The following is a 17,044-nucleotide window of genomic DNA, read 5'->3' on the forward strand; positions in this document are numbered from 1 at the left end:
TCTATTACTTAGTTGGGGGTATATTTTAGCAAGTTTTTCTTTGGAGAAATGAACCCGATGGAGAACCTTAAACTGTATGATATTCAGTCTGGCACAAGAAGTACTGTCATTTACTCTTTGTAGAGCACACCTCCAGATATCTTCTTCTATGACCTCTCCTAATTCCCTCTCCCAGTCTGCCTTAATTTTTTGAAGGGACACATTTTTAATGGAAGCAATATAAGAGCATATCTTAGAAATCAGACATTTTGAAGTAGCAGAGAGTTGCAGTATGATATCAAGACCTGGGGTAGATGGGATGTTTGGAAAGTTGGGGTCATGGTGCTGAAAAAAATGCCGAATTTGAAAATAGCGGAATAAACTGGATTGGGGGAGACTAAATTTACGTGAGAGATCCTCAAAACTAGCAAATACACCATTAATGTACATGTCTTTAAATTTAGAAATACCATGTCTTTGCCACATTAAAAATGCGGAATCTGATACAGCAGGGGGAAAGAGATGGTTATTGCAAATAGGACTTATTTTAAGAAACTGATGGAACCCAAAATGTTTCCTACATTGGATCCATATTCGGAGGGTATTATAAACAACTGGGTTTTTCGTCAGTTGTGAAAATGAAAGGGGAAGGCTGGAGGTAACCAGTGCTGAAAGTGATGTTGAGATACAAGATGTGGCTTCTAGCTGACACCAATCCATATCTGGAGTGTACAGCCAATACAGAATCTTTTGGATATTTGCAGCCCAGTAATAATGACAAAGACTTGGCAAGGCCAAACCACCCTGAGTTCTTGGCCTCTGCAATAATTCTAACCTAACTCTCGAGTTTTTACCGTTCCATAAAAAGGAGACGAAAGCCCTATCAATCAATTTGAAAAAAGATTTGGGCAAGTATAGAGGGACACACTGAAACACATACAGAAATTTTGGAAGCACGTTCATTTTAATACAATTAATTTTTCCTGCCAAAGTCAGATTAAGTGTTTTCCATTTCTTTAAATCTTCTTTAACTTTTTCATACAGTGACAACAAATTTTCATGATACAGAGTCTGAAAATCTCTGGTAATTTTAATACCTAAATATTTAAAGCCGACTTTAGATATTTGGAAGGGGAAATTATCTTCCTCTATATGGAGAGCCAGGTCGTTAACAGGAAAGTACACGCTTTTACTAAAGTTTATCTTATAGCCAGAGAATATACCAAATCTCTTCAGCAAGTCAATAATACAAGGAACACTTCTGATAGGATCAGTTACATAAAGTAACAAATCATCTGCGTATAAAGATAAACGGTGCTCTACCCCTCCTCTTTGAATTCCACTGATTGATGTTAATGACCTAAGTGCAATAGATAAGGGCTCTATGGCTAAAGCGAACAAGAGCGGGCTGATTGGACACCCCTGACGGGTCCCCCTAAAAAGCTGGAAGAGACAGGATCGTTTATTATCTGTGACTACGGAGGCTTTTGGAGAAGTATATAAAAGTTTTATCCAGGAAATGAAATTAGGACCATAACCAAATTTCTTTAAACATGTAAATAAAAACTCCCACTCCACTCTATCAAAGGCTTTCTCTGCGTCCAGCGAGATAACCACTTCTGGAGACTCACTGGACGCAGGAGAATATATTATATTTAAAAGCCGACGAATATTTGTAAACAAATGTCTTTTTGCAATAAAACCTGTTTGTTCAGCAGAAATCACATCATCCATTGTGGTTTCTAATCTCAAAGCGAGGGCTTTGGCCAAAATCTTCACATCGTTATTCAATAAAGAAATAGGTCGATATGAGGCACACTCTGAGCTATCTTTACCTGGTTTAAGTAGGAGAATAATGGATGCTTCAGTCAATGTTTTGGGGAGTGAGCCCTGCAACAATGACTCATTAAACATGTCCAATAAAATTTAGTTTTTCTTTTTAATAAATTTGCAAAAATTTCTACATTTCTGTTTTTTTCTGTCAAGATGGGGTGCTGAGTGTACATTAATGAAAAATAAAATGAACTTTTTTGATTTTGGCAAATGGCTGCAATGACACAGAGTGAAAAATTTCAAGGGGTCTGAACACTTTCCGTACCCACTGTATATATACTGTATATATACATTATTTTCTTCCTAATTATTTATATTAGCATAATATCAAAAATCCGGTATTTATCCTGTACTCAGTGTTTGGAGGAGTTCATTATTAAAGCCCTGTTTTCTTGGAGGAGCCCTTACGAAGTAAAAAAATCAAACATGTACTACACTCGTGTAATTAGTCAAGTATTTTTATATTGTTTGTATAAAAGCAAAGACACTTGTGACATGTTTTACAGAGAGGTTCTAATGTACCTCTTTCCTTTAGGATCAGACCACTGAGTGTGTGATTTATCAGAGGCTCCATAACACACAACCATAACTCTGCTGCCTTTCTAACGGAACACATTCTTTATGTCACAGCTGAAGATTTATAAAGAATTCAAATAAATCTATATTTCTTGCTGTGAAAAGAAGGATCAGCCTTAATTCATGGCATATATAAAAATTAAGCTTGATCGTATGTTATCTAACTTTTAACGTCGAGCTTGTGTCTCACCTGTTTAAGGGATCCTGAATGAAGCACTGCTTCCACACCATGGAGGCCACGGCTCGTGACATGAGGTAGGAGTAGTACTTGGCTCCGTAGCCAATCAGGTGGCTGAATCTCAGCTGCCAAGCCTAAATAAGAAATCAAAAATGAAGCCACTTTATTATCACTTTCAACTGAGTGAAAAGACAGACAGCCGAAATGAATCAGCTTTACTTCACTCTTAAAGTAACAGAATAGATTTGCTGTGACACCAAAATTCTGGTTCCCAAATAAAGAAAAACTAATTATATAACTGGAATACTTTGAATTAGTTGTGACCAAATGTAATGGGTTTGTTGGATACACTGAGTGTGGTGCGTGGCAGATTCACATCACAGCCTTAAAAGGTTTAAATGCTTCTGCTTTGTAAAACCTGTTAAGAGAAGCTGTTCTATGACTGCTGCTAACTATGCTTGTAAAAGACAGAAAGAAAAGCAAAAACAACTGGGACTAAACCTGCAGCAAGGACTGAAAGTATCTCCAGAAACTAAAAATGAAAAACAAAACTGAACAAAAACAGTATCCATGTTATACGCCTCAAAACCGCTGTTTATTTTTTGGCACTGCAATGGAACTGGATAATATTGGAAAAACTATCAGAGGTCTTTCGAGAAAATACCAAACACTCCTAATCTCTGAAGCTGCATCCGCTTTCTCCACTGATATCGTTATATCGGTGAAATAAATACAGCTTTCCTCTGACAAAGCTTTATAACAAAACATTAAATCACAACCTGCCATGTCCTTCTATTAAGGACAAAACATGGAAATTCCTAAATGGTAGAAAGCCCCGTTCTCCTCTCTTCTCTCCCCTGTCGTTGCCTGAGGGGGCCCCTCTCCATATCTATAAAGACAAGTTCTTTTATGATCTCTGCAAACGGGGACTCTGGGGAATTCAGCTGGCAAACACTCAAACATTCAGCCTGTTAGAAAAGACAGCAGCTGCTGTAGCTAACTAAACCATAACAGACTGCAGACACCTTCCTACACCTCCACATAAAAAGGTTAACTTTAAACATGGTAATGATTTATTCTCCAACTCAAAGTAAAATAATCATCTTAATTGAAGGATGCAGATAACATGTGCACTTAGTTTCCTCACAGATGACCAACGTGTTTCTGTAGCAGTGCCCAAAGAGCCCTCGAAGGTCACAGGGGGCCTTTTTTTAGCTACTTTTTGTCGTCTTGCATTACTATAGTTTCTAGGATTTCTCTTGATTCACAACAACAGCTAGTATGGATCTTGTTCAGAGAGAAGGTTGTCATGCAGCTCAGCCTTCCTCTCTGAAAGTACCAGAGCTAATCTTGACATATTTTTACTGACCTCTGTGATTACAGTGATTTTCATTTTTGGAAACAGAGGTTCCACCTTTAAATGATGAGAATACCGTATACAGCAGCACTGTAAGTATATCAAACTTATTCAGCTCATGAGAATTATTGTTAATGCCCGATGTGAAAAACACTTAAACCATTAAAAGGAGATCTGAGCGCCAGCACTAGCACTGAAAAATAATTCTCTGGAGTCATGACATTAATGCAAGCTGTCACCGTTTCCTTGGAGATGCCCACACGTGTGAGTTTTGCCAGTAAAAACACAATTTGTGCATGCAGTGGAATGGGAGCAAAGTGTCTCTCTTTCACATTCAGGTGCAAACTCTCTTCCAAGTTTAGAAACCACAACTAAAAAGCAGCTACTGTTTGCGGCCTTATTTTCCAGTGTCACCCTTATGACAAGACAAGGCTCTGGTGGAAGAAATTACAGAAGTTTTGGCATATTATATCAGGAATAACGTGGTAATCGGTTTACATCGACAAAAAGCCTGGGTTTAGTTCACTCAAGTTTGACCCACTCAACTACAAAGCATTCAATAATACAAATCACTCTTTAACATCAGAAAAATGCATGGTTAACATAAAAACATTAACTACAGCAGGTTTGGTTAAGTAGTTCCATGGAAAATGAGATAATTTCACTGCACATTATACTATTTATAGTTGTGTTTGTGATCAATAAAGGTCTTGAATCTCAAGGGAAATCAGACTGTGTACTTTATGAGACAATTAACATTACCTGAACAGAAATTGTTTACAAGTTATTCACAACGGATGCTTGTCATTATTATGGCTTAATTCTTTGCTTTTAAAAAAATATTAGCCTTGTTGAAAAAAGCATATGTATAAACTTTCATGATAAATAAAAACAAAATTACATTAGTGGATGACACAGTGTTATGAAATTTGAAACAGCTGTTTGAGAGTTTAAAATCTCCACCACTGGTAGAAGAACTGCATGACCTCATTTAGTCCGGGCCGTCCAACAGCGTTAAAAATACTTAAGCTCCAAAGTGTCGACTTGACAAGACTCTTCTGGGCTGTAGCAACTCTAATAAGAGTGAAAAGCACTCCTGAGAGGAGTCATAGCTCACTAAAGTTTGGGCAAGAGAACGTTGTCTGAGTTTGCTCCGTCAGCAGCAACTCAGACGTGATGCAGGCTCAGGTTGTAGGTTAGAAAATAGTTTGAACTGTTCAGTGTCGAATTAATTTGAAAGGGCAGAACACAATAGTAAGTCCACACAAATACAATTCATTGATATATTGAAAACTGTGATAAAAAAAAAAGCATAAAGGTTGGTTTTGATTCAAGTTTTAAACCTATGTAAAAGCCATCCTTTCATTTGAAGGCTCTTTGATTTTACTGTATTTCTTATGTGGTTTATGCCCACTGATATTTTGGTAACAAATAAGCAGCTATTGAAGGACTCTTTGGCACAGCGTCTCAGTCTTTGACAAGATGCTTTAAGCCCTCATCGCAACATGCCATGAAAATGATTTTTAGACTTCCAAGCTTCTCTTTGTTTTCAATCCCTTTGCTTCACATCCGATGATTAATGTCGACTTTTCTAAGAGAGTGCAAGTGGGTCACATGTCAGCAAGATATCCTTTTGATCCTTACATACAAAGGAGACAAAGTAAGCACAGGCTTTTTACTCTGTTCCTCTTGTACGTGAGATAAAAGACATTTTTTCTTTTCTTTAAACTCAACTAGTTTTTTGTTAATGGTGCAACTCCACATTTTTACAGGAGAATGTGGAACAACGTGATCTGTGGTGTCTTAAACATATTTTAAACAGAGGATCATCGCTGAAAAGAGGAACAAACACGCAGGCATTAAAGCCAAGAATTACCGATTACAAAAATGTCAACACAACGAGGCAGAGCATCTCGCTTTCTGCCATTTATTTCCAAATATTATCTTCGGCTCAAGGGTGAGCATGTGGTCTATGTTTCTCACAGCTGATCCTCTCTCTCTGTACACAGCAGGAACTGATAGCCCCGCTCTATAAACTATACACATGTCAGCATCACCCTAATGTTTATAATCTGTGGTTCTCCGTAACCTATTAGCCACTCAAATGTTCACTTTACTGTGGAAACTTTTCCTGAGCTGTGTTTCCATGAGGACAGTCAAGAGAGAGAGAGACAGATTCGGAGGACGAATCTAAAAAAAGTTTAAGTCTGTCATTGAAGGATCTAAACAAATCTGGTTTCACTTGCTCTGATCCGGTGATGATCCAATACCGAATGCTCAGGCACCGCAATCACCCTCAGTTCAGATGGGGAAAACGATCCTGCTGTGGGTGGCTGTGCACACGGAGGCAAAGTGTCTGTTAGAGCTTTCAGTGTGGTTTGTAAAGTTGAAGAGAAATGACTCCGACAGTGGGAAACTATATAACATAAACCACAACCTCTGGAGAGGGAGCTACAAAGCGAGGCACAAGCAGAAGAGTGGGAGGACTTGTGTGAGAAGGAACGCTGGCCGGGACACTGACGTTTAGGAGAATATGGTGCACAGTTCTGTAATCTCTATTCCTGATGGCACCCCCACATAATTATAACCCAGAGTAGCTGCTGCATGAAGGCCATTCCTGGCTAAATTATGACTGTATTTTTGATTCTCCTCTGCCTCCTGGCCTCATCCCCTCGCCCGCAGCTGCAAAAGTGGGGGAAATAGAGCTCTTTTTTCATTAAAGGGCTGGGACGAAGAGTTTCAAATATTTCCCGCTGGGAGAGCTCATTTAAAAGTATCCCTCTGCTTTGTTATTTTAGCAGGGCTTCAGAAAAGGCTTTAATCCTTTAAATGCTGCTGTGCCTGGGCAAAAGATATAAAACCAGACAAAAAGAGAGGATGGAAAGAGGAGAAAGACAAAAGTGAACACAGGCTAAAATGACTAAAGTTGTGATGTTTCTGTGCTGTGATAAACTAGGCAATGAGAGCAGATTCTTTTGGGGATTGTTGCATAGATTATGATAAACCTGCAACACTGTAACTGATATAAAGACACAGTAATAAAGAGACCAGCTCCTGAAAAATCATAAATACTGTGGGAAATAGCACAAATGTAGTTTGGATCTACCGTATTGGGTGTGTATGGCAAGCCGTAGAATTTCTGCTGCATGTCCTTCAGGATGTCTGTGGTGGAGCGGTTCTGAGGTTTACTGTGGTAGATCTGGTCCAAGACTGCATAGAAAATCTGTCCAGGAAGAATCAAAAAAACAGAGTAGGGTTGAGCAAAACAAATAACCTCATCTTGTGCTGATATTTTACAACATTAGAAAGCTAAAAGCAGACATTCTTGAGGCTACTCTTCCAGATGTTTTGTAGAAGTGTCATTTTAATTGAGTGAGAACTTAATCAGACAGATACACAAGGAGACATAAACAAGAACCCTTCAACATGTAATTAGGTTAGTATGGTTTTATAATTTAGCAATATCCAACAAATTCAGTAGTGGTTTACCAAACACCAAATTCAAGACCTCTGTAGCCCAATCACCTGACAGATGCTATTGTTTGTAACATTTCTGCATCCCTCATCCTTAAAGGACTGAAAGTTTTCCAACATCTTCAGCTTCCCTCAAGACTTCTTCCCCTTTATGTGTTTATCTTATCTTATTTACATGAAATTTCCCCAGCTTTTCATTGCAGGAAGCAACAGTGAAATAATTCTAAACAAAAACTGCTTCATCTGCCGGATGAACACACAAACAGGCATCACAAACTACATCGGAAAAGCTTGAGTTTACCTGCAGCTGGGTGTCTGCGGCTCCACACACCTTCTTTGACTCACACAGGCGAGCCACCATACTCTCAGGTAGAGGCTGATCAGACAGAGGAAAGCAGTCATTTGAACATCAGCTTCATTTCAGCGTTTCACCAGTTTCACCTTTCGAAGTTATGGTTAAAATCTAATTTCTGCTGTCCTCAGCCTTAATATATAAAATCGCAACTAAAATGAAAAATTAAGTTAATATTACTATAATTATGATGTACGAGAAACTATCTCTCCAAAGCGTTAACCCTCTGAACTCCAAGACCTAGTGGTGAGCTTGAAACACTTTAAGTCATGTGTATCTGAAGAAACTGTAAAAACAGAGAGAGTTGTTGAGTTGTGAACTTTCCGACATCCTTGAACATGATATTTTTGTTGGGAAATTTCTACGCTGAAAATCTATGCTTGAAATAGTCGCTTTATTCTGCACATCACATTTAGGAATTCACCAAAATAAACTTCCAAGAACTAGACACTGTAAAAAAAATTAACTAAAATAAAAAAATCAGAACTCCATTGTGCAACAATGAAGCCATGACTGACTCCACTGGATCCAACAGTCACTTTACGAAATGTCAAGGATTTTCAGCTGAACTGCCGGCTGTATTTAACACAGAGCAGACAGGAAACAAGTATGAAAACAAATTTAAAATCTAAGCAGTGAAATATTGTACATAATCATTTGCATATAGTATGTAAAATCAAAGTTTTTTCAAGCATTGGAAACTTCTGTGGACACTTCAGTTTGTTACTTTTGTTTTTTCTCTTTTTAAATGTTTATGGAATTCTAAATTTGTCCCATTGCATGAAAGACATTTTTGAGTTCTCTATTTCTACCCATGGTTGTGCTGTTTCCATATGGAGGTGCCGGACTTTTTATTGCAGTAAAAACAACAACACAGTAAAAAAAAAAAAAAAAAAAGTGATAGGAGTAGGAAAATGCCCAATAAACGCTTGGGGTTTAGAGGGTTAAAAAATGCTTTATTAGTACAAATCTGTCTTCATACTGGTTCTTATTCTGAGAGTTTAGGTCTACCTGTCCAGTTTCATAATGGCGTGCAAACTGGCTGATGACTCGATAGTCAGTGGCAAAGTACTCCATGAGGATAGAGGGAACTTCAGCAAAATCCGTTGAACATCTGGTTCCTAGAGGAGAGACAACAGGCCTTAAAATAACAGAAGGTATGACTGACTTTATTCTTCCTTTGTGGGCCAACACACAGCTGCCACTTCCGAACTTCACATGAGAGCAAAAAGTGAGTTGAAATGAGAAAATCAGGTCTTCAGCCCAAAGCACAGTCAGTAAATCCTATGTGCTATATGTGGTATTTATAGAGATGAAATAGATAATATTAAGTTACCGATAAGGCAATTGCCATGAGCTTTCATACACAACTTAAATTTAACTAGCATGTCCAAACAGGTGTAAACACCGTGTCCACTAAAGAAACAGCCTCCAGTTGAGTGAATGGATACTGTTATTAGCCTAAAATAAATACTTTTAGGATCTTGAATTACTAGTGAAGGTATCCATCAACGTTATCTGACAAGTCAAACAGTGTCAAATGACAGCTTTAGTAGCCAAGTATCATTTAAAGTGTAAGCCCTATCCTCAGGGCTTACACTTAATCGGATTTACCTCCCATTTTCAATTCACCACACTGCAATGAATCACGTATAGCTCTGTACCAAACAGCATTATTCCAGCTTGTGACATTTGGAACTGGATAGCCGTTATTTTAGGATACAGAGCTCATAAAATGTCAAACATCGATCCCGTCCTACATCGGCGGATTGTTATTACTTCCCTAAATCTTTTGTCAAGCCGTCTTGGCTCCAGCGCAACGTCTTAATTTTAGAAGCAGACTTGAATTCAAGTAAGGCCTTTAAGCCTTCCATTATGTTCAGTGGGTGTGTGCTCAGACTGCACCTGTCACATGCTGGTAGCGAGTGCGTCCCAGCATGGAGTGCATGGCGTGTCCCATCTCATGGAAGAGGTTCTCCATCATACCAGGCGTGAGCAGGGTGGGGGCGCTCTTACTGGGGTGTGGCAGGCTCAGCATCAGCACCACAACCGGCAGCTGGTACTGACTCGTTTCCTGACACCAACGGCCGCCGCGGATAGTGAAGTGACAGTCCTGGGAGGACATGAAGAAGAAGAAGAGGCGGTGAGACCAGAGAGGGATGAAATAGATACAAAATGATTCTGTGATTGAGTGAATGAATGAATGATGAATGAGTGAGTTTTTTGGACTGTTATTGTTTCTGTTTTGTTTTGTTTCTTCGTTTGTCTGTTTTTTGTTTGAACGATTTTGTGAATGCAGTATGCTAACCAGAAAAAGGGTGGGGGGAAGCAAGTTAATGGGGTGATAACAAAGACAACTCTGGCAACGGTTTATTATGCTACCCCTACCAATGTTTTTTTCATCTTTTTTCTTATTTGTTGTCTGTGGAAAAAAATCAATAAACGGTTGATCACAAAAAAAGATGTCCAAAAATTAGGAAAAGAACATTCCCTGACCGTTCTGCTTGTGTTTTAACCTCTTATGATCATTAAATTACAAAAATATGACTAATTAATGGTATTATTGTGCATTAACAACTTAGCGTTCATTTTACTATCCTAATAAAGAACATTAGATCTCTAAACTTTTAAAGAGGGAATGAACCAGAGTGTGTGAAAACTACAGTATGTAGCTGAGTGTGTGTGTTTGTTTACATACCTGATGAGGTTTATCTGACCGGTGGAAAAAGTCACAGTAGATGTATCCCAGTAATCCCTCTGTTTCATGTACCACAGCCTAGAGACACACAAACATAACCGAACATTAAACACAAGTGCACTAATTAAAGACCTTTGAAAACTGTCTTTGGTTTTAAAAGGGGCATAAAACAGACTTTGGCTTTTCTAAAAAAAAGGCTCCGACTAACCTCATTAGGACAGAGAAAAAGTGAAAACACTTTTGTCCAATTAGTAAAACTTACCAGTTTGCGGACGTCCTCGCTCCACACCTCTCCGGCGCTGGGATGTTCAGACATGAGGGAGACACCATACAGCTGAGAGAAGAGGTTGTTCAAACCCTCCATACAGGCACCAAGAGACAGGTAGGGACTGTACAGACTGGGCTCTATGTTGTACCTGTAATGAGCAGAAGACAAATGAGAACATGGAAATAAATAAAGCAGACACTCTGAATCTGCAGTAACTTGTACATACAAATATTGCTTTTTCTTTTCTGTATTGTCTTCTAAAATGTTAACATCAATATGTTTTCTAATATCTATATATAGATCAATATTCCTGTTTGTTGCAGAATCAAGGCACACAACTTATTCTGAAGACCAGAGAAAGCAAGAATGACAATGTCCACCCTGTTTTGTAAATGCTGGCCTCACATTGCTCAGCAGTCTGGCTAAAAATCCCCCGACTGTCACATACATGTAATCTCACTGGCAGGACAAAGGCACAAGACCGCCAGGGATCAGAGCTGGTGGGATTGTTTCTCTCCTGGGACCACCCAGGGTTAAAATGGATCCATTCATGCTGCTTATAAGGTATTGTAGATAAAGACCACCAAACCAAAATGGTTGTTTAGCTCCAACACCACATCTATGTATTATCAGTGACGAATAACAGACTGCTGCTGAACACGACTACCAGCTCCGCTTACCGAAAAGACACACGCACACACACACACACACACACACACACACACACACACAATCTTGACCTCCTTTCAATATGGTTTGAACACTCTCCAATTCAAATGGTTTCTGATGGAAAAGCAAAGATGAAAAGAAAACATGTGAGTGACTGAGACAAAAAGCATGAGACTGTAACCAAAGGGGAAAGTCAGTCAGAGTAATTCATAGCTTGTGGGTCTGTAGGTGTGTTAGTGTATTTGTATAGCTATATATGTGAGAAACCATTTACTTTTTAGACCTTGGGAGAGAGGACATTTTGGGAAAGTGTGGACACAAGTGTCCTGCACACATTCAAGGGGCAGTTTGAGGGTTAACACTTGGCTTCAGAGATAAGGTTAACATTAGGTGTAAGGTACAGAGGATGTTTAATATCAGTGGAAATTCAACAAGATGTGTGCATCTTTGTGTGCAGCAGAAAACAGAAGCAGCTCAGAGGAAGCAGCTTTTCACTGCAATCACACTGCATCCCAAATTTTTCAGGGAGACCTGAGGGATCTATAACGTCTGCAATAAAGATTTAGTTAGAACTTCTCCAGAACGTTATTAGCCTCTGGTGAATGATGGGAAGGAAAAGTGCACTTCATTAAGAACATAACTGTAAAATTTGGAGACACTCGACATGAATATGACAGCTTGAATTCCTTTGACTGAGTTGCTAAATCAAAAATGTTCACCGTTCAAATTAGTGTCGGCAAGAATATGAATCACTACATACCATACTAAAACTGCTGTTGGGAACCATTTCTATTGAATAATCTGTTGAATACATTTTAATTTACTGCTCTGTTCAGTAGATGTAAGAAAATTCTTTAATATATGTATTGAAAGGGGAACCTGACAGTCAAGTGGTTACTACACATAATACATGGGCGCCAGTGCCTTTGAGCAATGACTTCCTAGTTTAATTCTCAGCCTGCCAGAACCTTTACTGCACAGTAACTGACCAATAAAGGCAAAAATGCCAAAAAAAGTATAAATATTAAAATATGGATTCCAAAGTTTGATTATTTTTATTTCACGAGCTAGTAAAGGAATATACAAGTCTTGGAAAAACAACAATTCTTGTTTAAAAAAAAAGGATGATGCAGTAAACGTTTGGCATTTCTGCAATGTTAAATAACTAGTTGATCAAAAGTTTCTGTAGATCAATTACCCCAGTGACTAACTGTGTCCCTTGTACAATTTAATGTAATTTAATGCAACTGTTCTGCCTGAAAGTCAGCTTTTCAGATGTTCTGTTTGACACTATCATAGACAGAACAATTAAATTACAACCAAAATGGAGATTTTAGCACTGTTTTAATGTAATGTAATGTCATAATGTTGTATTGTCACTGTAAGATGTTATGTATCAAACTGTGTTATATTCAGAGGGGTATTTTGAACATTCCTGCATGTAAACTGACAGGATAAAAAAAAAAAAAAACGTGTGGTCAGTCAGGAAAAACTCACCAAACTTTGTAAAGGAAAAGTTTTGGGAGCTTGTTGTTGCATAATTGCAATAAATTGTAAAGGTGTACCCAATAAAGTGGCCACTAAGTGCAAACATACATGAAACTATTACAAGCACAAATGCTAAGATTAAAAGAACTACATGACATCAAATAAACAGCCTGAGCCTGGGCTGTTATCGATTTCAATAATGAAAAGAGTAAAAATGCTTTCAAAACAACACATCTCACAAGTAATTGCATAGTAAATGCTGCAGTCACACGTTTTAGCTGTAAAATGCACAAGAACTCAGTGGAAACGCAGGGCCTGCAACACACTGAGAGACAATTTTAGATATAAATACCAAATGCTACAAACACAAAAGAGAAGAACCACAAATTTAACCAGCAGAGATTGGTTTAATCATATTACAGTGTTCTGAATTAGAGAAGGAGTTAGAAAAAACATTTCAACAACTCCCATGCTTCTCTTTTAACGCTTTTTTGTAACAACTGACACCTGAGGAAGTGCTGGTGTGCAATAACAACCTGCACCATAGTGCAATATAGAATTACAAACACCTATAAGCAGCACTAAGATACACATTAAGATGACTTTATCAAATGACAACAGGCAGAAAAATAAAGATCTAAATATTCACCTTTCAGCACGCAACACACCACTGAGGAATGGATGATCCCAAGGCATCAGTTCCTATAAGATAACACAGAGAGTGCTTTATTTGGAAGAGACCATTTAAAACAGATCGAAATAAATTATTGTGAATCTAAAGCACAATGAAAGTAAATTACATTAAAATAAATCACTTTATACCTTGAAGGAATTAGGACTGATTACTTAGTGATGGAAGAAAATGGATCAGGATACGCTGACAGGAATGTTGTATGTTGAGGAAAATATGTATGTAAAGAAAATGTTGTGTAAAAAAATCACTCACAGCATTACGGGGGTTGAGTTTCTTCTTCATGTCTCTCATCATCTTAAAGTCTTTTGCTGTTCTGAAAGGTTAAAAGAAAAACACCAAACAAGTTATGAGCTAAGTGACTGGAGGCAATCATTCCTGGCTTCACCCACCTATCTCTGCTCAGGGTCAACGGGGGCCAGAGCCTATCCCAGCATGCATTTGGCTGAAGGCAGGGAAACACCCTGGACAGGCTGCCATGCTAACAGGCTCACATTCATACTTGCAGGTAATTTAGAGTCTCCTGGTCCACCTGAGTTGGATATTTTTGAACTGTTCGAGGAATTCCAAGAACACGCAACATATTTGCATGAAAACAGGAATAAAAACCCAGAGGTGGAGACGTGACAAGAACCGATCAAATCACTATCACACCTAAGAATAAGTGAAACATTGGTTTAAGTGAGCCTTTAAAGTCACTAAAAATCTAAATCAGGCCATGATAACATCTTCGACTGTAAAATTGAATATTAGATCTGTGTATCTTGTGACAAAAACAGTTAAGAGAAGACCTTACTTATCTGACAGCTTGTCTGTTAACAGCTGAAGAAAGTTCATCACTGTCTCTGCAAAGAGGTAAAAGAAGACATTTTCAGTGTGAAAACTTTCTGAGAATAGTTGAGACAGTCACAGAAACAGCAGCTTAGAACTTCTAGAGCTTTTATTCACCCTCTTAAAGGAAACTTAGTTGCTGTCTGTTAAAATTAATAACAAATGTTATTCAGCCAAAAATGAAATGTGATTCAAACTGATTTTTTAATGCTACTTCTGGTCATACTCCTAAAGCACTAACTAAACATGACTATTCTGAATCTGTAAATAAAGAGAAGCATTAACCTGGTGTTTTGGCCATCGTTCCCTTCAGGGCTCTGTGTCCATAGGACTCGTAGCCCACCAGCTTGGCCAGTTTGTGTCGGCATTTTAGCAGCTCTTCCAGACAGTCCATAAGATCTGCATTGGGATAGAGGTAAATCCTGTAGGCAATCTCTCGCACCTGCAGAAGGAAGCAAGGATAGATTGAAATCCATGATATGATATAAGATTTCATAACAACAAGAAACCATTACAGGCAACAAGTTCAGAGACGGTAGGATGATCATATTCTGACAATCATTTATTACATCTTAGCTGCATTTTTAAGTTCTCATCTTTAATTTGAATTAAACTACACTCTGACTTTGCAATATCTTATCGCTTTCTAATTTTGTCTGAACTGTTCCTATCTATTATATCTATCTCTCATCCTGCGATAGCCTGGAGACCTGTCCATGGTAAACCTTGATTTCACCCTAAGTAAGTTGGGATAGACTCTAGACCCCCTGTGACCCTCATGAGGAAAAATCGATGTATAGATAATGAATGGACGGATATCTATCGCTCAAATCAAGCTTAAAGTGAACTTAAATGAATTCAAATTGTGTAATGGCTTTACAAAAGAGTCAGAAAGTTCCATTTAAATGAATAAATTAAAGGTTGTGACTTCAAAGTACTGCTGAACTGATTTATATATCTAGCAATTTAAACAAAGTTCTAAGTTATTTCAATGTCTTGACATAAAATTTGATCATCAAAGAGGACAGAAACGGCAACTAATAACTTAGGCCAGCCTTTACATCCAGTCTATTGATTTAAGACGTGGCAAAGGCGCCACCTGCTGGCCACAGGGAGAAATACTGCAGTGACCCACACTAAACACATACCAAGTCATCTGGGGAGTCTGCATGCAACCCCGCAACTTGAATGAAGCTTCCTTCACTGGCAAACTGCAGGTGCAGATGCTCAGGAATGGCAGACCTTGCGATTCTGTTCGGCATGTGTGAGCCAACCAGGAACTCATTATTTAGATCCAACAGCTTCACATGGAGCCCGACAGCCTCTTTCCTCTGCAGGGAAAAGAGCAGAGTGGATTATCAATGCTGTCTTTACTTTGTGTCACTCAGCATTTTAACATTTATGTGCTATTAAGCTATTGTGAAATGGGAATGGCCATATATTTCTGACTAGCTCACCCGTTTGTCATCCAGATGAATTCCACTGATTTCAAAGTCAAACATGAACAATTCTGCCACTCGCCTGCGAAGAAAAAAGCATAAATGAATGTTTAAACTTACCACGCTGGACATATCATTGTTAGATATGGATAAAATTGTGGAACAAGATAAACAATGAATCCTTTATTTGCAATGTTCTCAACACTTTCTACGATGTCTACAGTAGAGCTACAGACTAAAGAAGTCAAGAGTAAAGTTACCTCGTATCAGGGTCCAGCTGGGCTACAATGTTCGGGTTGTCCAGCAGATTCTTTAGGCTCTTGCACAGCTCAACGTTGGTGTTCAATCTGAAACAAACAGTCACCAAACCTGAGCATCTGTCAAGAGTGTCTCAAAAACTTAAGCAGGCTGAAAAATCCCTTCAACAACCTGCATTATCTCGATGTTGTAAGCTGTATATTACAACACATTTTCGCACGTTGTTGTGCAGCTTTGAAAAGACATTTGTAAAGGTGAGATCAGTCTACTTTGCTTCTTACTTCTCCACAACCGTGCCAATATCTACGCAGGTCTTCTCTGCAGCCTCTCGAAACGCTGGATCTGGATGAGCTACTTTTATGAAGTCTGCCTGGAAAAGGGAAGAATAATTAAATTAACAACGACAAAGGAAGCAGGTAAGCAGGACATTTAATGGTTGAAATATAAACCACATACATTACAAGAGAAATGAGCAGCATACAATGTTTGAATTACTTTTGAAGGCCTTTTTGTTACAGATCCGCATTGCAAGAGCTTATGACTACAAACTAGTTTGGTTGAAAATGCACATAAATTAGTCCAGCTGATATTGGGTTTTAGATGCAAACATTAATATTTTAAATGAACAGATAGTAATTGAACCCTGACAAACATTTAGTATTGGAAACATTACTGAACAATTAGGTACTGAAGAGGACATTTTAAAAATCAACGCAAGAGTGGTGCCTGGGGGACAACCTAAGTAATAGCGTGACTATTTCTAAACTGCCTTGGCTTTACTGTTTCTGTACGTCAGTTTCTTGCTGGTTATTGGCCATTAAGCATAGACACCACTACATCTAAAATAACCAAGTACCTGTGGATATACTGGTGAAGGTTGATTGGTGATGTGGGTAATAAAAACTATTTTGCATCACAGACATCCTTTAATATAAGTCCTGCCCATTTGATTA

At 38.4% G+C, this 17,044-nt stretch overlaps 1 protein-coding gene across 1 annotated transcript in view; it reads right to left on the reverse strand.

Moving 5' to 3' along the window:
* LOC110953295 (mitochondrial intermediate peptidase) overlaps positions 1 to 17,044 on the reverse strand; it is a 36,591-nt gene that overhangs the window by 18,419 nt on the left and 1,128 nt on the right. Inside the window, exons 3-17 of the mRNA XM_022197230.2 lie at positions 16,373 to 16,461; positions 16,094 to 16,180; positions 15,852 to 15,915; positions 15,543 to 15,725; positions 14,680 to 14,836; positions 14,360 to 14,408; positions 13,819 to 13,879; positions 13,522 to 13,574; positions 10,710 to 10,863; positions 10,448 to 10,525; positions 9,655 to 9,862; positions 8,761 to 8,870; positions 7,699 to 7,773; positions 7,030 to 7,146; positions 2,579 to 2,700 (exon numbers count right to left, since the gene is read on the reverse strand). Coding sequence (XP_022052922.1) covers positions 2,579 to 2,700; positions 7,030 to 7,146; positions 7,699 to 7,773; positions 8,761 to 8,870; positions 9,655 to 9,862; positions 10,448 to 10,525; positions 10,710 to 10,863; positions 13,522 to 13,574; positions 13,819 to 13,879; positions 14,360 to 14,408; positions 14,680 to 14,836; positions 15,543 to 15,725; positions 15,852 to 15,915; positions 16,094 to 16,180; positions 16,373 to 16,461 — 1,607 coding nt within the window. The remainder of the gene's footprint in view (positions 1 to 2,578; positions 2,701 to 7,029; positions 7,147 to 7,698; positions 7,774 to 8,760; positions 8,871 to 9,654; positions 9,863 to 10,447; positions 10,526 to 10,709; positions 10,864 to 13,521; positions 13,575 to 13,818; positions 13,880 to 14,359; positions 14,409 to 14,679; positions 14,837 to 15,542; positions 15,726 to 15,851; positions 15,916 to 16,093; positions 16,181 to 16,372; positions 16,462 to 17,044) is intronic.

This window comes from Acanthochromis polyacanthus, chromosome 13 (assembly GCF_021347895.1).
Source record: "Acanthochromis polyacanthus isolate Apoly-LR-REF ecotype Palm Island chromosome 13, KAUST_Apoly_ChrSc, whole genome shotgun sequence".
Taxonomy (NCBI): Eukaryota; Metazoa; Chordata; class Actinopteri; family Pomacentridae; genus Acanthochromis; species Acanthochromis polyacanthus.